The 22,811-nt window shown below is 37.7% G+C and overlaps 1 protein-coding gene across 1 annotated transcript in view; it reads left to right on the top strand.

Annotated features, from left to right (window-relative positions):
* The window catches only part of CERS3 (ceramide synthase 3), a 105,965-nt gene that overhangs the window by 18,816 nt on the left and 64,338 nt on the right, over positions 1-22,811 (top strand). Inside the window, exons 2-4 of the mRNA XM_047766838.1 lie at positions 5,679-5,852; positions 16,664-16,778; positions 20,988-21,106. Coding sequence (XP_047622794.1) covers positions 5,680-5,852; positions 16,664-16,778; positions 20,988-21,106 — 407 coding nt within the window. The 5' untranslated portion in view covers position 5,679. The remainder of the gene's footprint in view (positions 1-5,678; positions 5,853-16,663; positions 16,779-20,987; positions 21,107-22,811) is intronic.

Here is a 22,811-nt window from a genome sequence, read left to right as displayed (position 1 = left end):
CAACCAAAAAAAACCTTTTGGGTAGTGACTGTATGCCACTGTCAGATTTGAAACTTAGGCAGAGCAGGAGCAAAAATGGAAGAGAAAGAAAGGAAAAGACACAAATGAGTACCCATTGTGGGCAAAAGGAGATCCGAGGCTGAACGGAGGGAGAGACTGACAGGTGCTGCAGCTGCTGACCCCTCCTCAGTTATTCAAGGGAGTTCCTGCCTCTCCACTTCAACTTTAGAAGGAAATCCTGCTAAATTGAAGATTCAGACAGCTCCTGAAGGAGGGTGGGGAAAAGGTAATGTTTATGGGTCAGCACTCTTGATTGTAGGCAGTGGAATCCACCGCTTTCCTACTATCTTAAAGCAAAGGCTTCCCTGGAAGTGCTTCAGAGCACCAAAGGAAGGGTGGTAGGCCAGACCTGGGCCACAGTAGAAATCAAGAGATTGAGGCCATGAGGAAGGCCAAAAGGCTGAGAGATGACACCTGTCTCCTCAGCAGCAGCCCCCTAGGTAGCACCTGCTGCTGCTTGTCCCTGTCTGCTTCAGGGTCAAATCCTGAGTGAAGCGTCCATTTGGCTAAGCCTTGGCCAGCCCAGGCCAACTGCCAGCAGATGGAGGAGTCTGCCCTGGCTTTCACAGTGGGAAAGGCATTGCCCGACCCCATAAACAGTGGTGATTTCCTTGCTATTCTGAGGGCTGGAGTCTGGGCTGCCTCTGCAATGGCAAGTCCTTACTAGGATCAAGGAAAGGTGAGTAGAGAGGGTGCCAGAAGACCTGTGGCTTTATGACAGCTACTAAGAGGATGTGAGACTGTGGCCTGCTTCTTGCTATTGGACTAAAAGGCAGAAAGGATGGAGGAGAGTGCCAGGCCGAGTCCTCTCTCTCCTTAGCCCTAGGTCTCACCTTGAGAGCAAGGGTGGTCGAGAGGCTGGGTGGAGGGATAGGCTGGCTTAGCAAAGCCCACTGAGCTAAAACGTTGGCTTCTGGATGTCTATGGAACATCCACGGGCTGGCATCTGGGAGAGCCCCTTTCTCCTTCTGGGGAGTTAGTCTGTTTTTACTTTTTAAAGCATGAATTTTTTTTTTCTCTCACAAAGTCATTAACTTTAAAATCATACTGAAGTCTGAGTCTGGATCTAGTCTTTCCTTCATTTATTTTCACAATCTTGACTCAGGTGAATTTGGGAGAATAAACTTCATCCCCTTAAATGAATAATAGGAAGCTTTAGCATGAAGTTCAGGCTGAGCCATGGATTTAAAGATATAAATGTTGAAAGGGGATGACGATGATACTTTTAAACTTTTTTTTTTTAGCCATAGCTCATATACAACTCACCCATTTAAAGCATGCAATTTAATATTTTTGAGTATATTCACAGAGTTGTGCAGCAACACCCACATTCAATTTATGAACATTTTCATCACCCCCCCAAAAAAACCCTGTACATATTAGCAGTCACTCCCTATTTCCCCTCCACACCTCCTTGTACACCCTAAGGAGCTGCTAACCTACTCTCTGTCTCCAAGTATTTGCCAATTCTGGACACTTCACATGAATGGCATCAAATAGTATGTGCTTCTTTCATGTAGCATGTTTCCAGAGCCATCTCTGAGCTTGGCTCTGCTGCTTCAAAAGAGCATGAATCCTTTCAGTTCTCTTGAGTACATACCTAGGAGTGGAGTTGTTGGGTCATATGGTACTTCAATGCTTAACATGATGAAGAACTGCCAGACTCTTCTCCACAGCAGCTGCACCATTTTACTTCCCCTCAAGCAATGTATGAGGGTTCCAGTTTCTCTGCATCCTGCCAACACTGTTGTCTTTTTGATTATAGCCATCTTAATGTGCGTGAAGTATACCTCTGGGTTTATTCCTTATTTGCATTTCCTTTGTGGCTAATGATGTTGAGCATTTTCTTATGCACTTATTGCCATTTGTATATCTTCTTGGGTGAAATGTCTGTTCAAATCCTTTGCTCATTTTAAAATTAGGTTATTTGCCCTTTTATTATTGAGTTGTAGGAGTTCTTCATGTATTCTAAGTATAATTCCCTTATCAGATACACAATTTTCAAATATTTCCTCCTATTCTGTGGGTTGTCTTTTAGGGTTTTTTTGATGTTATCCATTGAAACACAAAAGCTTTTCTTTTTTTCTTTTTTCATTTTTTGTCTGTACCTTTGGCATATGGAAGTTCCTTGGCTAGGGGTTGACTCAGAGCTGCAGCTGGGGCCTACACCACAGTCACAGCAGCACTAGATCTGAGATTCGTCTTCAACCTACACCACAGTTTGGGGCCACGCTGGATCCTTTACCCACTGAGCCACAACAGGAACTCCCAGAAGCTTTTCATTTTGATGAAGTCATTTATCTATTTTTTATTTCGTGGTTTGTGCTTTGGGTGTTGTGTGTAAGAAGACTTTGCTTAACCCAAGGTCATGAAGATTTTCTCCTATGTAATCTTTTAAGAGTGTTATTTTAGCTCTTATATTTAGGTCTGTGCTTCATTTTGAATTAATTTTTGTGTATCATGTGAAGAAGAGATTCTTAACTCTTTTGAAGCAGCAATAATTGGTGTTTGGTGGCAGCACATGAAGGATGAATAAATAATGTAGATTTTTTTTTCTCAATTTGAACTACATTTTCCATAGGGCCACCCTAAACTTCTGCAGTCTTTCTCTCTCCCTTTATATGTTTTTGGTTGTTGATTATTAAAGTTACTATGGCTTTCAGTAGATCCTGTTTCATTGTTTGCATGTGATGCATAAGAATATTATTTAGCATGGCAACCCCAAAATAAGCATTGTAAGCTATTTAGTTATATTTCACACTGAACAAAATAATCTGCACTGCCTGGAGTTGCAGTTTAGGTGTGAGCAGACAGTTTTGTATAATTATTATAATAATATCAAAACTAACTTACTGCCATTGCTGTTTGTTCCCTGAGTTCTAGTCTTTTAAATCTGGAGCCAATAAAGTAGTGAGCATGCTGAGGCCAGCTTTTAGGAAGAAACATCTTTGCCCTTGCAGAAGTACCTCCTTCTCTTGCAGTGAGAAACACAGGGCTGGTACAAGGTTTTTCCATTACAGGAGAGCCTCCCATGGCCTGGGCTCGTTTCTGAGATCTTACCAAGTTTGAATTTTAGCTGTAGTTTCACTCAAAGACTTGTACCTCCTCTGGTCCTGAGTGTATATCTGCTGTGCTCTTTGCTGCAGATTTCCTCTCTTCATTCCCTCGCTGGTCAGTTATGTCAAGCAGGCTTGAATCCTCACCTTCCTTACTGAAATATGTTCATTCTTCCTTCCTAATAACTCTTTTATCAGTTCTCTCTACCTTCTCCCGAGTACAGGTCTGTGTCATTCTGGCCTCACTTGTAAGCTTCCTTAAGTCTAGGGTCACCTCTTTCCTCCCTTAGTCCCAAAACCTCGTAGACGGAAAGTATTCACTAACTCTGGATGACCTTTAATCCACTACATTTGCACAATTTCACTACTGTATTAATGGTGCTTACCCTCCCCCAGGGTAGAACCATATTAAAATGATTAATACGTGAAAAAGAAGGTATCCCTTCTCCCTTTCCACACAAACCTTGCAGGGGTGGCTGCAACTGGTTTCCTGCCACTTTGGGTACACATATCTCTGAGCAGCAAATGAGAGATGAGGCACAGTGGGGAGACCTCACCAGGGCTCAGTCCTAGATTTGGGTGTGGATTTTTCTGAAGAATATTGAGGTCCGCACGCTGGAATTCCTTTTCACCTCTCAGCGAGTATTCCTGCACTCTCGGGTCCTTGGTTCCATCCCACCAGACTTGTTCTTTGACCTGCAGTCCCCCGAGTTTTCTGCTTGCCCCTCCATCTTACCTCTTTCATGGCCTCCCTTTGATCTCTTCCCAGTTTGGATCTCATGCATAATCTCATGAACGGCCTTGCTGTCAGCACATATGGATCCCCACTGCCACTGCTCTCTTGGCTTCCCATTTCTGGCATTACCTACTGCTTAAGTCTCCTAATAGCTCACCAGTCATTCTGTCTCCTGATATGTACTCTACACCACTGCCAGAAGGAAAGCAGACACATAGTACCTGGCCAGGGGTTCTAGAGGCTGGGTAGGAGACTTATGTCTGCCCGGAGGGGACATCATACTCTAATTGGCACAAGGAAACTACCTTGGCTCACAGTGGACCTGGCTGCCCAAGAGACCTCTCTAAAGTACCTAATCATTTCATTCCTTTGCATAATACTCCTAGCTAAGTCCCAAGCTCCTTAGCACGGGTGGCATACTCTCTGTGACCAAGTTGAACATTTACCAGCCTTGTGACCTGAGTCATCATATAATTTATTACCCAAACTTGGACACTTCTAAAAGGAAGGGGCACTAATAATTATGCCAGGACAGTAAACTGAGACTTCAGGCACCTGTGTGTGAACCCACCATCCATCACATTGGACTGTTGCACTGTGCTGGAACCAAATTGCTGGTCATGTGCCACGACACTGTGTTATTTACAAATTAAGACTTTTTGTAGATTAATTTGACCACCCTGCTGTGAATCTGAGGACATTTTTACTTCTTTCTCTGATTAACTATTAAAGGATAAAATCAGGATTTCCCTGGTGTCTCAGTGGGTTAAGGATCCAGTGTTGCCACTGCTGTGGCTTGGGTCACTGCTATGCTGTGGGTTCTGTCCCTGGCCTAGGAACTTCCCCATGCCATGGGTGCAGCCAAACCCCCTCCCCTCAAAACAGAAAAAAAAAGGGATGAGATCAGAACACCCTTAAGGTCAAAATATTAAGATTAAAATTGTCATAGCCTAAACATGAGATTGGAACGTCTAAATGTTCTTCTGTGCTTCTGGTTACTTGTTCAATGTACTTTCTCTCCTTAAAACTTCTCTTTCCTATTTCCCATTTTCCTGCCTTTCCCTGGTTTATTTCCACTATTGTTGAAATCCATCTCAAGGATCATTTGTTCCAGTGACCTTTCCCTGGGTTCAGTGCTGATCCTCTTGTTCCCAAGCACCCTCTTTGTATGTAAATTGTACCTTCATTGTACATAAAAAAGGCACATTAGAGTCATGTTCAGGCCTACCCTGTCCACAGAGTATAAAGGTCCTTAAGGCAAGAATGCTGTGTTTTTAATATTGGTGCCTATCATAGTGCTTGACAAATAATAGAATATCAGTAGATATTTGTTGATTTGAACTAATTTGAATTCTTTATAGTAATACAACGTTAATTATGCTTGTCATTTATCGCCTAGAGAAGTTTTAGGATACTAGTGAAGGTTTATACATACTAGTGGAAGTTTATACATACTTTTATGAGGTTGGCCTTTAACATGTTGAAGTTATATAGATTATTGTTGAATTATTTTTTATACGATAGAATCATATAAGAGGAAGATACATACCCATAATATTAACGTATGTTGTGCCAGGACTGTGAACAGTAGTATGTTAAATTTCAGTTTGCCGTGCCACAGCCAAAATTGTTCTGAGAGTGTTGGCAGAGTAATTCTCGTTTAGTTCAATAAAGAGCCATGAAGCCAATTAAATAACAGTACTCTGTTCTTGCCCTCTGTTCAAATTCTCTGGTTTAGGTGTTTCGAGTAAAGTTGTCAATGTGTCTCATACATGTTTTAAGTATTTGTTTTATAAATGTAATGTATTCTTTTTCCATCTCTCTAGAATGTTTCAGACATTTAAAGAATGGTTTTGGTTGGAAAGATTCTGGCTTCCTCCAACAATAAAATGGTCAGATCTTGAAGATCACGATGGACTCATCTTTGTGAAACCCTCTCATTTATATATGACCATTCCGTATGCTTTGGGCTTGATGATTATCAGATATTTCTTTGAAAAGTAAGTAGTATTTGTATGTCTTTTTTTTCCCATTCCCCTTCTTTGCCCCACCTCAGAGTAAAGAATCCTGGTTAATTCCTAAAAACTCTATTCAAAGGTTGCCACTAATAGGCTACAGATTCTTGGGAGAGTTCATAAAATCACATGCACATTAAATGTTGTCTAGAAACTGAACAAATAAAAATTAGAAATACAATCTCCTCAAGTACATTAGTTTTACAGTGAAGAAAATTGAGATCAGAGAGGTTAAGGACCTCAGAGCTTATCAGCATCAATGACAGTAGAAGAACCCAGTCCATCCACTAGGTACCACATTGTCTGACAATGGATATGCATCCCCATGCCCTCTGTCAGCAGTACTAGGAGTCTCTATGACCAGGGGTGCATTATCATTTTAGAATGCCTATAAAATAGCAAAAATGGCTCGTTAAAGACCAAATGTAATATTGCTTTATAGCATAGTTTATTTTAAAGGTTTATTGAAAGTTTTAATAGCAGGCCTTCATTCCAAAGTATAAGGAAATCAAAGAAGAAAATATCAATTTGCTTTCTCAGAAAAGTAAACTTCTTTTCTCTTTTTTAATTTAATTGAAATAGATATTACATCCAACCTTTTCATTAAAACTGTTCTAGTGTTATGATAACAGAAGATAAATGTTCATCTATAATCTCTGTAGTTTATCTCTATTTCAAAAAACTGTTATTATCACGTTAATTTTTTGGAGCAAAAAAATGTTCAAATGTCAAGAGTTGGAAAAACTTAAGACGGAATCTGATAAAGATCATTTCGTCCAAGACTAACTGTAATGCAGAGCATATGTTTATAACTATTTGTAGGGTCCTTATCTCAACAGTTAGTTTGACCAACTCTGTTTCATGGATTCTCCAAAAGGTTTTTGTACAATAACAACTTTACTTGGCCAACAATATACTATTGCTATTGGGAGGAAAAGAAAGCCCCTTGATACCATTAAACTCTAGCCGAGAACATTTGAAAATGTTCTTCCTCTTTGACAGTTAATTCTACTTTTTACTCACATGTTTGGATTTGTCAAAGAATATATAAATAAAGAAGAATTTTGCCACTGTACTTCCAAATTAGCAAATTACTCTGCTTTCCTGAAATGCTTCTTTTGCATTGTGTCTGGTGATCTTTGAATCTGGCATCCAGGTCCTCTACTTATTTGCACTGCACATTTCCTACTTTTTGGTGGACAGCTCCACTTTTTACATTTTGATCAGACAGTGAAATAGGAAAATTTTTTGGTTGCCAAAGCAGCACAGCTGTGGAGGACCAACTTGTTATGTCCTGGTTGTGGCCTCTCCAACAATAATCAGGAAGGGATCCAATCCTCTTTTAATTCCTAGGACCATTCTTGCTTCTTTTTAATGGATTAAGTGTAGTCTATATAACATCTTTCCTACCTCCTTGTAAAGTTAAATCCCATTAACTCTTCGTGGCTTTTTCCATCCCAGGATGCTACAGAAAAGTGTGCGTTGCTCCACTAATCTCGTCTCTCTCTCTCTTTTTTTCATATCTCTTTTAATGCAATAGAAGGAGGGAAAATTTAACTGGGAGAGAGAGCCTGCTTTTTGGAGTATAAGTTTATATTTTTTAAAGGGCTTCTATATTATTTGCATTATATTAAACCACTCAGATCATAAATAAAATGTTACTTACACTTTGCATTTGAATAGAAACTTATAGTTTAAGAAGTACATCAAATAATAAATGGTGTGATCTTAGTTAAGAAAATGAGAAATAAGTGACCTGGCCACAGTCACATGGTTAGAATGTAAGAAGTAGATCTGGGACCTGAACCCATGTGTTATGATACTAGGTTCAGGATTGTTGGGTTTTTATTTTCCCCTGTACCAGCACTTCTTGGATTTTCACAGTGAAATATTCCTGATGGCAAAAGAGAGTAAATTAACATCCTTTGGAAATGTAGGAGACGTGGCATAAGGGGCTAATAGCAAATGTGAACCTTTCAGAACTATCTTAAAAATTTGTGTAAATTTGACATCATGTTTCAGCTATCCTAAGATATATTTATCATCAGAAAGCTTCCTTCCTTTGGCCTGGACTGTGTTTGTGTTATGCCTCCTCATTCTAGTAAGGGACCAGGGGTTGTGATTTTACTGGCCTATTTCTGTCCTTGAGTCCTAGCTAAGCACCATTTCAGGCAAGGAAGTAAGTAAGGTCCCTTCCTAGAAGGGAGTGGAGAGACAGAATGGGTAAAGAACAAACAAGTAGATCACTTGAAAGTGACTGACATTGGCTTTGTATTTAGAATTTCTTTCCTTGCAAGTTTTAGTTTGTGCTTTATATTTCGATTTTGCGGGGGGAGGGGTATCTAGAATAACAATTTCTAACAGGTATATCCAGACTCTTCTATACAGTCTTTTTTGTGTCTGAAGTATGATTTAGGGGGAACCTAAGCTACTTAAATTTAAGCACTCAATGGAATAAGCATTATGGTCCCAGAAAAGCCCAGGGCAGGAGTGAGTAGTAAAATCAGAAGATAATCTTTTTTCTTTTACTTAATGGTACAATGAATAGATTCCTCCCTCTATCATTTCCACTGAGCAGCATGAGGGCCTGACAGGAGCTTTAAGGAGTTGAAAAATGATCGTTATTAACTGTCTTCAACAGAAACAGCCTTAAAGTACCTACATTGGATTTAAGTGTTATCAGAGACTTACATTGCCTCAGATATTTTGTTCTCCCCTTATAAAACCCTCTGATTAAACACTGGTCAAAGAGTCTTTCAATTCTTAGGAACTGGGAATCAGTAGGTTATTGTTTCTGTTTAGAAGTATTTAAACTTCACATGTTTAATATCTGCTTAACATTGCCTTCTTTTATCAATGAAAGAATATTGAGGGATTTCCCACTGTGGTGCAGTGGGTTAAGAATTCAGCTGCAGCAGCTCAGGTCACTGCAGAGGCGTGGGTTTGATCCCTGGCTCAGCACAGTAGGTTAAAGGATCCAGCATTGCCATAGCTGTAGCTCATACTTAATCCCTGGCCTGGGAACTTCCATATGCTGTGGGCACAGCCATTAAAAAGGAAAAAAAAAAAAAGAAAAAAAATGTGGTGGGAAGTGCTCTGAGATTCCTAGGCTCTTGGCTCATAGGTAATCAATGCAGCACAGAGCGAAGCAGGAGCTACAGGGGCTGTCTGTGTGTCTGAATGAGGCCAGTTGAGAGCTCAGTTCTGTAATAATAGACTCATTCTCTGATATTAACCTCATTTTGAACCATTTATGTGGGGGCAGAAGGTCACATTCTCTTTTCTTCTTCTTGGACCTTTTCCTACTATTCCATATCAATAAAATGAACATTCAGGCAAGTTGTCTCTAAGGTCCTTCTAAAGCTAAGGCTGATTTCCCTCTTCTTTTCAGTTCAGTTTATCAAACATATATTGTGCTGCTTTATTCTTTCCTTTTTAAAGTAGGTTTTTAATTAAGTACCTATTCATATTTATTTATACTCATACAAGGTGAAGTGTTTAATTTTATAGATTTATTTGAAAAGAAAGGTTAATGCTGAATAGAAACTGTATTTCTATACTTTCTCTGTTTTACTGAAAAGGTAGTTTCTGTCCTTGAAGCCTAAACATGTTAAGAAATAGGACCCTATTTCTGTTTCTTCTTTAAATTAATGATTTGGCTGTAGAGGTGTTCCTCACATCAACAAATATGCTCTGGATATGTACTTTTATCCATTGTGTATACTTCTCTCTCACGTGACCCTCTTGAGAGGAATATTATGCTTAATTTGGATTTGAGATTGGTTGTATTCCCTTACCAAATAAATTGTCTTTCCTTAATCCTGCTTTGCTTTTTCAATTTTTGCTAATTTCCTCATTTCTAGCATTTGAGGAGATAGCATTGAGTGAGTATGATTGAGGACACTGCCATATGAAACCGTTTTGTATTTATGTTATTCTACTAGTAAAAGCAATGAGTGTTTTCTTCAATAAAAATTTTCAACTTCTAGGTTAGATAAATGACCCAATTCTATTATTTATCCAAAACCCTGTCAAATATATTTTTTGAGACTTTGTTAGTCTTTAAGATCATCTTAGTTTTTATTTTATTTGGAACTTTTATGCAATGGAGGAATTAATCAATTTATCCTGAATCCTAACATGCTGTCTTTGGTTTGTATTAGATATTTTGATTGATTGACTTAATTGCATTAACTTTTTCATTAATTATCTTTTATCCTCATTTTCTAGTCCTGTTCCCATTTCTGCTGTATATTTTTAATGGCTTTTTGTTTGTATGACCCAGTAAAACGTGAATATAAACATAAAGTGCATGTATTGTTGGTTGAAATAAACAGTATGGTGATAAGACTTTCTTCCATTTCTTCTTTTTTTAAAAAAAATATAGCACTGTGCTTTATGATCTAGCTACATTGCTCTGTGTACATCTGGTGCATAATAAGTTTGTTTTTATATGTATCTGAAATGTATGGGCCGTTTCTAGGAGAACTAAGGCCATCTGGAATTTGGATTGGCTTATACATTTTATCAGAGTATTTTATGAAAAATGTATTCAACTCTATGGTTGTAAAAATGAATTTAAGGGCTAAATGATCATTTATAACTAAAAATTTCAGCATTTAATTAAACACAGAAACATCTAAGTCAGTGCTAGAATAATCTGACCTGGCAGACAATAGAGTCTTTGTTAGAACTGAAGGAAGAAATAGGGACATATCATGAGTTTTAAAAATCAGCTTTACCGAGCTATGATTTACAAACAAGAATGTTCATCCAAAATTTGATGCATTTTGACAAGTGTATACAGTCATGTAACCATCACCACAATTATGATGCAGATTTCCATCGGCTGAAAAACTCCTCTGTACCCTGTTTGGTTAATCATTTTCCTACCTGCTTCTTCTTTGCAATCACTGAAATGCTTTCTGTTAGTATAATTTTGCCTTTTCTAGGATTTCCTATAAATAGAATGATATAGATTATAGTCTTTTGTGTATGATTTCTTTCACTTAGCATAATGCTTTTGAGATTTTTTTTTTTGTTGTTATATGTCCTCAGTGATTACTTGTCATAGCTGAGTAGTCTTTTAAGATGTTGACATACTACAATTTATTACCCTTTAACCAGTTGATGGAAATTTTGGTTGTATACATTTTTTGTCTATTACTAATAAAGCTTTTATGAACATTTGAGTAGAAGAATTTTAGTGGGTTTATGCTTTTATTTTTCTGGATAAATTGCTAAAATATTTGTTCTTCAAAAGATGTTATTAATGTATGTATATCTATACAACAGGGTATTACTCGGCAATAGAAAGGAATGAACTCCAAATGCATTCATGTATATGGATAGATATCAAACAACATTAAACTTAGTGGAAGAAGCCAGGCACAAGCAACCACATATTATATGAATCCATTCTGTTAAATATCTAAAAAAGGCACAACTATAAGACACAAAGTAAATTAGTGATTGTGGCAGGATTGACAGGGAATAGGGATTAAAGTAAATATGCATGGGGTATTATATTGGGATGATGAAAATATTCTAAAGCTGACTCCTGGTGATGACTGTACAACTTGGTAAATATCCTGAAAGAATCACTTGAAAATAGTCTGCTTGAAAATGGTAAATTGTATGATATATTAAAAATGTATTAATAATTATTTTAAAAAGATGTCAATAAAATGAAAATATAAGACAGACTAGAAGAAAATTTATATGTTCAAAACATATGGCAGGGACGTAAATTCAGAATATATATTTAAAAACTGTCATAATTCAATAATAAAGAAATAACTTGATTTTAAAAGTAGACAAAAGATTTTAGTGAAAACTTCACCAAGAAGGTATACACATAAAAAGTAGACAGGGAAAAAGATGTTCAACATTATTGGTCATTAGCAAAATGAAAATTAAAACCACTATGCATTAGAAGATAACAAAAATGTCATAGAAAGGGCATCTGAAAATTCTCTCCTTCTTCATAAAATCAGAAAACTAGCAAAAATTGTCAAAATCAACTTTTCAGAATTAACCAAAGACTTGCAGCTATCCAGATTGTTATTTAAGAAAAATAGCTGACTATTGGAAAGAGCAGCAAGCTTTGTGGCATTTTAATTTGCTCTATCTATCCTTTCTTTTTCTCCTCTGTGATAACCTTGAAAAACCAACAACACCCAGTTTCAGTGGAATCCAGTAGCCTGGCAGCCACTGAAGGAAGCCAAACAGAGCTGGAGCAGAAGAGGGTTCAAAGCACCATTCCCAGAAAATTGTCATTATCTGCCCTGTCTGGTAGTTCCCCAGAAGGGTGCTATTCGCAGGCTCTCTTTATTTGCCTTTTCCCTTGAGGAGGGAAGAAGGGGTAGCTGTCTAAAATGTTTAGAGGCAATTGATTAACTTTGAAACTGCCTGAAGTAGTAGATAACAATTGGGGCAAACAATAAAGTAACCAAAAAGCTTTTCTTTTTAAAGGATAAGCTGGGAAATAAGATGTCCATAGGGGGTTCTGAAGAGCTCTGACATATTCTTGGAAGTCAGAAGGCCAACTTGAATTTGTAGAGCTTTGGACATGCCCAGGGCCATTCACATGCTCAAGAAAGATCTGAGTAGGCCTTAAGCTGTCACCCCTAGATGACCATGAACCTTTGTGCAAACAGAAAGTGAAGCCTAATGTAGAGTTGTCAACTGCCTGGCTGAGTGTTGAGGGTGTGCCCCAAAATGTACACAGAGCCCCTTAGCAAACACTGGGAGACTTACTGGTTCCAGGTATTTAAGGAAATATGTCTAATTATTAAGAGACTACTAAAAGCAAATCTAGAGACTTTAGTGCCCACACATGACAAAGAATACAGACTTTAAAGATCAGTTCAAAAAAACAAACAAATGGACAGCAAAAACAGCAAGCTCTGGGGGAGGGGATAATATGATTTCCAGAGTTGTCACATTACATTATTTAACATGTCCATTTTGCAACAAAAAATTATGAGAGATGCAAGACATACACAGGAAAAAAAAAAAAACACATACACAGGAAAAAACAGCAATCAATAGAAAGTGTCCCTTGCAAAGCCTTAGATGTTGGACCTATTAGATAAAAACTTTAAGTAAGCTATTTTAAATGTGTTCAAATAGAGAAAACCATGCTTAAAAACTAAGGAAAGAACAGTGTTGACCATTCAACAACAATGATTGTAGACTTCAATAAAGAGATAAAAAATTTTAGGAGGTCCCATCATGGCTTAGTGGTAATGAACCCAGCTAGTATCCATGAGAATGTGGGTTTAATCCCTGGCCTTGCTCAGCGGGTTAAGGATCTGGCATTGCTTTGAGCTGTGGTGCAGGTCACAGACATGGCTCAGATCTGGGTATTGCTGTGGCTGTGGTGTAGGCCAGCGGCTACAGCTCTTATTTGACCCCTAGCCTGGGAACTTCCGTATGCTGCAGGTGCAGCCTTAAAAAGACAATATGTGTGTGTGTGTGTATATATATATATATATATAAATATATATATATATATATATATATATATATTTTATTATAAAAAGAAATTAAATAGAAATTTGGGACTCGAGAGGTAAAATAACATCAAAAATTCACTGGAGGGCTTTCACAGCATATTTGACCAGGCAGTAGAAAGAGTCAGCATGAGGAACAGAAAAAAAAATGTGGAAAAATGAAGAGCCTCAGAGACCTGTGGGACACCATTAAGCATAGCAAGATATGCATAATGGGAATTCCAGAAGAAGTGGGGAAAATGAACAGGATAGAAAATATTTGAAGATATAAGTGGCTAAAAAATTCCCCAAATTTTATGACAAACATCAATCTGTACATCCAAGAAGCTAAACAAACTTCTAGTAGGATAAACTTTAAGAGATCCATATCTACAAGCATCATGAGCAAACTGTTAAAAGACAAAGAGAGAATCTTGAAAGGAAGAATCAAGAGAATCTTGACAGAAAGAGAGGAGCATCTCAACACATAAAAGGGATCCTCAATAAGATTGAGTTGATTTCTCATCAGCAACTATGGAGGCCAAAGATAATGTGAGGACAAATAAAGGAAAGAAAAAAACCATCTACCAAGCAAAACTATCCTTCTAAATGAAAGAGAAATTAAGATATTCCCAGATAAACAAAAACTGGAAGAATTTGTTGCCAATACCTATCCTATGAGAAATACTAAAGGGAGTCCTTCTAACTGAAATTAGAGGACAAAGGCAATAACTTGAATCCATGTGAAGAATTAAAGAGCACCAGTAAAGTTACTTACATAAGAAATAAAAAGAAAATGTAAATTCATTTTTGTTTGTAACACATTTTTCTCCTGATTTAATAGGTAACTGCATAAAATAATAATTTTAAATTTATGTTGATGAGAATACAATTTGTAAATATGTAATTTATAGGACAGTAATGGCACAGAGAGGGGAGGTAATGGAGTTTTTGAATAATGCTGATATAATTTTGGCATTAATCTGAACTAGGAAGTTATAAATTAAGATGTTAATTGTAATCCCTAGGTAATCCCTAAATCGCTAAGAAGGTAACTTTTTAAAATAGTAAAAAGAAAGAGAGAATTAAAAAGGTACATTATAAAATATCTGCTTAATTCAGAAGATAGTAATGGAAGAATAGAGAAACAAAAAAGGTATAAGATATATAAAAACAAGTAGCAAAAGAGCAGGTATAAATCTTGTCTTATCAGTAATTAATGCAATTTACATTAAAATGTAAATGGATTAAGTACTCCAACTAAAAGGTGTAGATAGGGAAATATATCATCCAACTATATAGTTTTTACAGGAGACGTACATTAGTTTCAAAGACATAAATTAATTGAAAGTAAAAGGATGGGAAAATATATACCAGCAAAAGAGGGTAACCAAAAGAAAGCTAGAGTAGCTATACTAATACCAGACAACTTAGTCTTTAAAAACCTTTAAATTATTACTAGAGACAAAGGATATTTTATACTCATAAAGGGTAAATCTATCAAGAAGATGTAACAATTTTAAACATATATAACTACCAACATAGTCCCAAAATACTTAAAGCAAAAACTAACAGAACTGAGGCGAGAAATTGACCATTCAACAACGATTGTAGACTTCAACACCAACTTGCAATAATGGAAAGAACAAGTAGCAGTAAATCAACAAGGAAACAGAAGACTTGATCAGCACTATAAATAAACTAGATCTAATAGACATCTATAAAGCACACCACCAATAATCACAGAATATGGATTCTTCTCATGTGTACAGGGAACATTCAGATCATGTGTTAGCCCCTAAAACAAGTCTCAACAAATGTGAGAAGACTGAAATAATAGAAAATATGTTTTCTGACCACAATGAAGTGAAATCAGAAGTCAGTAACAGAAGTAAATTGAGAAATTAGCAGATATGTGGAAATTAAACAGCATACTTTAAATTACCAATGGGTCAGAGGACAAATCACAAGGTAATCACTTGAAATGAATGAAAAAGCACCATACCAAAACTTATGAGATTCAGTAAAAGCAGTGCTTAGTGGGAAATTTATAGCTATAAACACCTATATTTAAAAAGAAGAAAGATCTCAAATCAATCTCTACCTTAAGGAACTACGGGGGCAAAAGCAAACTAAAACTAAAACAAGCTGAAGTTAGGAAGTAATAAAAATTAGAGCATAGAATCAAAAACCCCTACTTATCCAATTGAATTGCTAAAATTAAAAAGGCTGGAAATACCTTCTACTGGCAGGGATATGGAATAAGTGGAACTCTGGCACATCATTGGTGGGAAGGTAAAATGATATAGCCACTTTAGGAAACAATTTGCCAGTTTCTTTTTTATTTATTTATTTAGTCTTTTTAGGGCCGCACCCACGGCATATGAAGGTTCCCAGGCTAGGGGTAGAATTGGAGCTACAGCTGCCGGCCTACACCACAGACACAGCAACACCAGATCCAAGCCGCATCTGCAATCTACACCACAGCTCATGGCAACATCAGATCCTTAACCCACTGAGCAAGGCCAGGAATCAACCCCACAACCTCATGGTTCCTAGTCAGATTTGTTGCCAGTTTCTTATAAAGTTAAATGTATACTTGCCATACTACCCATCAATCCTATTTCTAGATATTTACCTAAGAGTCATGCCTTTTTTTTTTTTTTCCCATAAGTTAGAATTTCAAATAGGGCCATAGTAATTTCTCTAAGGTAATATCACCAAATAAAACTTCTAATAACAAAACTCTTATTTATTTTAACCCCTGGTAGTCTTAAAAATGAAACTCTACGTGGAATGGCTTATCCTAGTTCCTGGATCTTGTATATAAATATATACACATTTACACAGGATGGATTTTAGAACTGTGCAGGTACAGTTGACCCTTGAACCACAATGGTTTGAACTGCAGGCTCCACTTATAAGCAGATTTTTCTCAGTAGTAAACACTCTGGTACTAGATTACAGTTGGTTGTTTCCACAGATGCAGAACATGGAGGAGCCGCATATGTGGGGACTGACTATAAGTTCTATAAGGAGGATTTTTGACTGCTCTGCTGAAGGTTGACACCCCAACCACTGTGATGTTAAAGAATCAGCTGTATTTTGGTTTTTTAAGTTAATGCTTGTATAAAAGTTCTCACATTTTGCTCTCTTTGAACTCTTTAAGGCAGATACTGGCTGTAGGTAGCCCAATGATTGATCTTTCATTTGGAATCTAAAGTTATAAGCTTGAGTTTTCTGATGACGTTGTGGATTCATTCTGAGATTTCAAACTTACTTCTGTTCTTATTTTTGCAGATTTATTGCTTCACCTCTAGCAAAAACATTTGGCATTAAAGAACAAGTGCGAAAGATTACACCGAATACCACCTTGGAGAAGTTTTTCAAACAGTCCACAAGGCACCCATCTCAAGTAAGTACAAATTCTTTGTTTTTGGATTTAAAAATCTCCTTTCTTAATGATTCTTTCAGTCATCTGTGGCTTACCTCATCTGAACAAGAAATCTGTTCCAGTTGAGCAGCAAATGATTTGATTCATTTGGATTTTTTTCTCCATTGATAGGTTATACAACATTATAAGCATAACATAAAGTGACAGATGTATATTATAATATAAAATAACAAATGTTACTAGTTGAGCTCTTGTGTTCAATTATAGTATTGAATACTAACAACCAATGCCATAATTTGGGTATAAAGATCAAAGTTTAACTTTTAATGGTGGAATATATACTAAGTATACCAATGAAAAAAGATCCTTGTTAAGGCAAAGTAGCCCATATCTGACACTTTTGATGACTGAGGCACTGTCAGTATATGCTACACACCCTATGAAAGTATCTGTTGGGTGGTTTTCATAAGCAGGACACTATTTTATCCAGGGCCTCAAAATACTCCGAAACATATTGTGCCCCCGCCCACTCCCCAGAGATGGAACTATCAGGAGAGTCACAATACTCTTCTCAACATGAGATGTACTTGATGAACTGTTATAGTGCACTGTGTGTTTACATACCATAGAAAAATGTTTTAACCTAATAGTTGTAAAAAAAAATAGTGTCCAGACAGGTTTAATTTCATTGTATATCCATATTTAAATGAGAGATGAGATAAGAACTTCTCTAAAAAAATGTCACGCCCGCTGCAATGAACACAGATAGCTCTCACCAGTAATTTTGAAAGTTGAGGGTATATGCTAACACAGCTTTAGGATAGATGGATTTTTTTTTGTGGGGGTGGGAGGGGGAACACATGCAGCACATGAAAGTTTCCAGGATAGGGGTTGAATTGGAGCTGCAGCTGCCAGCCACAGCCACAGCAATGCCAGATCCAAGCTGCATCTGTGACCTCCACCAATAGCTCACAGCAACGCCAGATCCTTAACCCACTAAGCAAGGCCAGGGATTGTACCCACATCCTCATAGACACTCATTGGGTTTGTAATCTGCTAAATCACAATGGGAACTCCTGGATAGATGGATTTTTAAGTTCCCGAACTTATCTGCTCAATTCACTTGCTTCTGTGATCCTTTCTATCATTGGTCTGATGGGCTCCCTGCACAAAGACACCATGTTGAGATATAACCACGTAGCACTAGGCATCGGGCCCAGAATTATTTATGGCTAGCCAGCACTGTCTCTAACTTGTTCTGCCCTCATCTTCTGTGTTTGCATTTTTTTTTTTTATAAAATGAGGACAGTCTAATAAGCCATCTCCACATGTTCTTTATGTCTACGTGCTCTAAAAGACTGCAGCCATCTAAATACTCTTGTTACCACTGGTGATAGTAATACCTCAAAACCATTATACATTTTGCAGAGAGGAAATTATTTAACTGTGTTTGTGAAAGGTTAGGATTCCTTCAGAGTCCTTACTATCCTTCTCTGTTTCTATCTGAGACTATGTAACCTTGGTAATACCTTGTATAAGATGTGAGGAACAGTTCTAGCTATCAGTTACTTGCTCTGCTTGTTGTAGCAAGAGCTTCTTTTCAGCTTTTCAGAATATTTAAAAATATGTAGAAAATTCAGCTATTACCAAGTTTGCCTGCTTTGGAGAGAAAATAGCCATGTGACAGTTAAAGAAAAACTAAGAAAAGCTGAAAGAGAATTAGCAATTAGGTCATCTTTCCTTTTTGGAAATAATGAGGAAACTAAGGCTCAAGAGAGGAAATGAACTGTCGAAGGTCATGCAGGTAATTAACGGCTGAATCTAAAGCTGGACCATAGTCCATGGTTCCCTGTCCAGTGCTGTTTCTACTGTGAATAGAATGTTAAACATCTGTGAATAGAATGTTAAAAATGTATCTCAAAGGCTGGAGCTGTATTTGCAAGTAACTGTTGTAACTCACTTGACAGTACAGTATGGCTTAGTATAGATATAATTTGGACATTTGCATAAGATAAAAAAAGAAATGTTATATATCAACCCCAGAGCATTAGAAAGTTTAATCTACTAAACCATGAAGATGAAGAAACATAGTTAAGACAGCTAATTTATATTGTTCACAGATTATAAAATTGAGGCAATATTTGTATAACAGATCAAGAGGACAAGTTGGCCAGTAAAATACCCACAGATTAAAGGTACTAGAATTTAGAAACATAGGCTATAGTAGAAGAAAGCAAAATTTATGACTTAGTAGAGATTTCAGATATGCAGCCCAGAATAATACCTCCACACATTAACTTGGCCAATGTCACATAGGTAGATAGCACTTTACTTAATGTATAGCTGAAGCAGCACATGCTGCTGGGAGGAGTCAAAAACTTTGTGCTCATTCAGGGGATGGGTGTTAGCTATAACAAAGTATTCCAGACCTGTAACAGCAGGACACTGCAGTATAAGGGGATACGTAACCCCTGACTTAGTAAAACACTCAAGGACGCAGATCTGAGGAGGCTTCTTCAGCTGCTATTGCTGCATCAACAAAACCAGAAACACTTAGTGTGTGTAGTGTCAGTCTGTGGCTGGTTAGCACAGCTGGGCGTAACGTGGTAATTGATGAGATCCAAAACACCAGACACGTGAATCCCTGGGGAAAGTTCTGAGCTGTGATTTTGCACATGTCTTTTGTGACTGTGTATATGTGGTGGCATGTCCACTATTTGTGTGTGTGTGTGTGTATGTGTGTGTGTGTCTATATGTGGATCTCAACAATAGCTTCAAAATATCCTAAGAGGGAACCATGATAACAAACCAACAGCCTTGGCCCACAGATCGATTTTCCTGCTGTTGGTAAAATGAAGTAACAGCACAAAGCGTTATCTAGTCCATTTCCTCATCAAAAACACAGTGAGCTCTGATGCAGAACAAATGAGTGTGCAGTTCTGGAGGAGAGCTAGAGAAAACTTGGCACTGTAAGACGGACACAAAGCAGGTCTTGTGGGCCTAGGGACATTCCAGTTTGCTAGATTCTCTCTAGATACACTCAAACATTTCACTCAAACGTTTTCAGAGCAAAAAGCTCTCTAGTCCAGTTTATTTTACAGGTAAGACATGTGAGAGCCAAAGGGTTGAGTGTGGTTTCTGCATGGAGGAGCCAAACCTTGTGGCTGCATTCAGGGCCCCTTCTTTCCATCACACTGCTGCTCCCTGAGGTTCTTCACTCTCTGCAGTGTCTCCTGAAAATATATATACTGAGGATAGACATATGTGAAGTCAGACAGATTAACCACTCTGCCTCAGCTTTCCCTCAGTTTTATGCTATTTTATTTTTCTCATAGTAAAGCTAAGAGTAAACTGAAATATTTCTTGTATTCAACATTGGAAAACAAAAGGTCATTAGGACTGGTATCTCAAAAAAAATTGCAGAGCTTATTTCCTTGTGGAAGTGAAAAATACTGTAGGTTTAACATATAAAACACGCTTGTGTTGAAAGAATACAACTTAAAATCCCACCATGAAGTAGAACTGGTCCACCTGGTCATTGTTTCCTGTCTGGCCCTGGGAGAACTTCAGATTTGTGACCTTTGAGCTAATCCATCATTGATATTGTCTTCAATTTTAAATCATAACCTACAACTTCTGCTTCCCAGAAGAGAAACAATCGTCATAATTATAGTCTGCAATCCTTATTTTTTATGACTGGAATTATTTCAGATTAGTTTGAAATAGGATGTACATCTGATTAAATGTGAAAGTTCTGGATCTGTTAGAAAGATCATGTGAAATAACAGAAACAGCAAAAGCCTAAGTTCTTATCCTCACTTTGCTTCTAGTTTTAGGTCTTGGACAAGTTATTACAAGTATCGAGGTTCCATTTTCCTCATAGGAAAAAATGAAGAGATTTGGCTTGATTGACATATTAAACTGTACTTCTCTACCTGAAACCTGGGGGGCCCTAAATAAAACCAACTAAGGGAGCCACACAGGCAACTTGAACATATGGGTTGCCTCCAACTTTGGGAGAGTTAGCATTCTGGGAACTAACATTCTCTCTGTTTGAGGGTGTGTGTATGTGATTCCACATGCAGAAGAGGTGAATGCACTGGCTCAAGGTCTAATGCAGCATCTCCACTCCAGCGCACGAGCTCTTGTAACCCAGTCTCACTGCTTTCTGATACCTGCCAGCCTGACTCTGCTGATAAGCACTCATTCACTTGTTTTATCCCCTTTCAGACTGATATTTATGGACTGGCAAAGAAGTGTAACTTGACAGAGCGCCAGGTTGAAAGATGGTTTAGGAGTCGGCGGAATCAAGAGAGGCCTTCCAGGATGAAGAAATTCCAGGAAGCTTGGTAAGGATAGTAAAGCTTTTGAAATGGTATCATTTTATATGGAGCAGAATAGTCACCTAAGAAAGAATCCTGAGGTTGCAGCAGAAGAAGGGTTTGAACCCACTCTGTCATCTACCATCAGGAGCTTTATGCTAGCCATTCATCTGCCTTTTGTGCTCCACTTTCCTTCTCTGTGAAACGAGGTAAGCTCTGAACTCTCTCAGGTGAACAGGAGATGTTATGCACTTATCTTGAAGTCCAGAAAGATCATAAACATGTCAGAACTGGTGTTTATCTTTTCTAGAGTAGATCTTGGCCCTAGCTCACCAGGCTGTCACCTGTTTCCACTCACATTATAGCTATTCTGACATTGTAAGAGCAGAGAATTCTGAGAGGTACTGTCCTCCTCTCTCAGCCCCCCACCTTACCCCACCCCCGCCTGGGGACTGGGCAGTCAGTTCCTCTAGTTTCCCTGCTGCTTTAGCAGGGGTCAGGTAGCCACATAGGATTTTTTTCTGGGACTGGCTACTTCAAATACATTTGGAGGGCAGTGAGACTATATCACACTTATTTTTGGTTTCATTTCAACTTTGCTTTTTTTTTTTTCTCTCCTGCAGAGCATTACAGTACTTTAGGTCACTCCCTTGGCGGCAAAAACTGACACCTGTGCCCGGAAGAGAGACTAGGTCATTGTACCTACTTTGTTCCCCTTCTTTACATCCAGACACACATTAGTTGGGTTATGTTTGATGCCACATTCTACATGCCAGTAGTGTTCCTTTTTTGCCTGTTTTCTTAAGGTCCTCACATTGACTGGTGACTTTCACCAGATTTTTTTGGGGGGGGGATGAATAATTTTTCTCAGATTTAATTTAACACATTTCCTAATATTCTTTTAAGTAACTGATAAATTATTTTGTTTTGCTTTTTTGCTGTAAGACATGTGAAAATGTGAGGTAAAAAGTTTTCCTGAGTGTGTTCTTTGAAAAACAAAAAAGATTCAAAATGAAATAAGTACTTCACAAGTGATAAACCCACTTGTCATTGGCATCTCCCTTTATAGTTTCCCACTAATTTTTTTTAATTTGTAAACCTTTGTTTATTTGCATTTTTAAAAAAGGTTATGTTTCACAAGATATTTTTGTTTTGTTGAAATAGATAGGGAGCTGATGTAAGACTCTCAAATAAAGAAACCAAGCCTGTGGAAGACTGTTAATGACTTCCTTTAACTTAACCATACATTGCTGAGTACTGTCATCAGCTGTGAAACTGCCGTTTAGAGGCTCAGACCAAGTTTTCACAGTGTCTCGAAACAAACATTTCTCATCCCAGGCTTCCATTGCCTGACTCCTGACTCCTTTGCCACCATGGCTAGGGGTGTATGCCCTGGTTTCCTTTCTAACTGTTTATGAGGTTTTAGCCCTTGAGAGACTGGTTAATATTTTGTTATCATTATGTCAGCTTGGCCAGAGTGAATCTTTCTGGACCATCATCACAAAACACAACATAACACAAAAATAAAGCGGAGCTGGCTTCACATTACATCTTCCTGTTTTCCTGCTTTCCTGCTTCCTTCCTTCCTCCTTTCCTTTCTTTTTCTTACCTTAAATAAAGTCCCCACGCAGGGCTGACAGAACCTCTGAACTGAATCACACTCCAGTGAAATTTCTGGTTCTCTCTTATACATCATAGGGCTTTATAGTTTGTCAGTGATCTTGGTCTGATC

This window comes from Phacochoerus africanus, chromosome 2, assembly GCF_016906955.1.
Source record: "Phacochoerus africanus isolate WHEZ1 chromosome 2, ROS_Pafr_v1, whole genome shotgun sequence".
In the NCBI taxonomy this organism is placed as follows: Eukaryota; Metazoa; Chordata; class Mammalia; order Artiodactyla; family Suidae; genus Phacochoerus; species Phacochoerus africanus.
The sequence above is the reverse complement of the archived record's forward strand: the minus strand, read 5'-3'. Positions and strand labels throughout refer to the sequence as shown.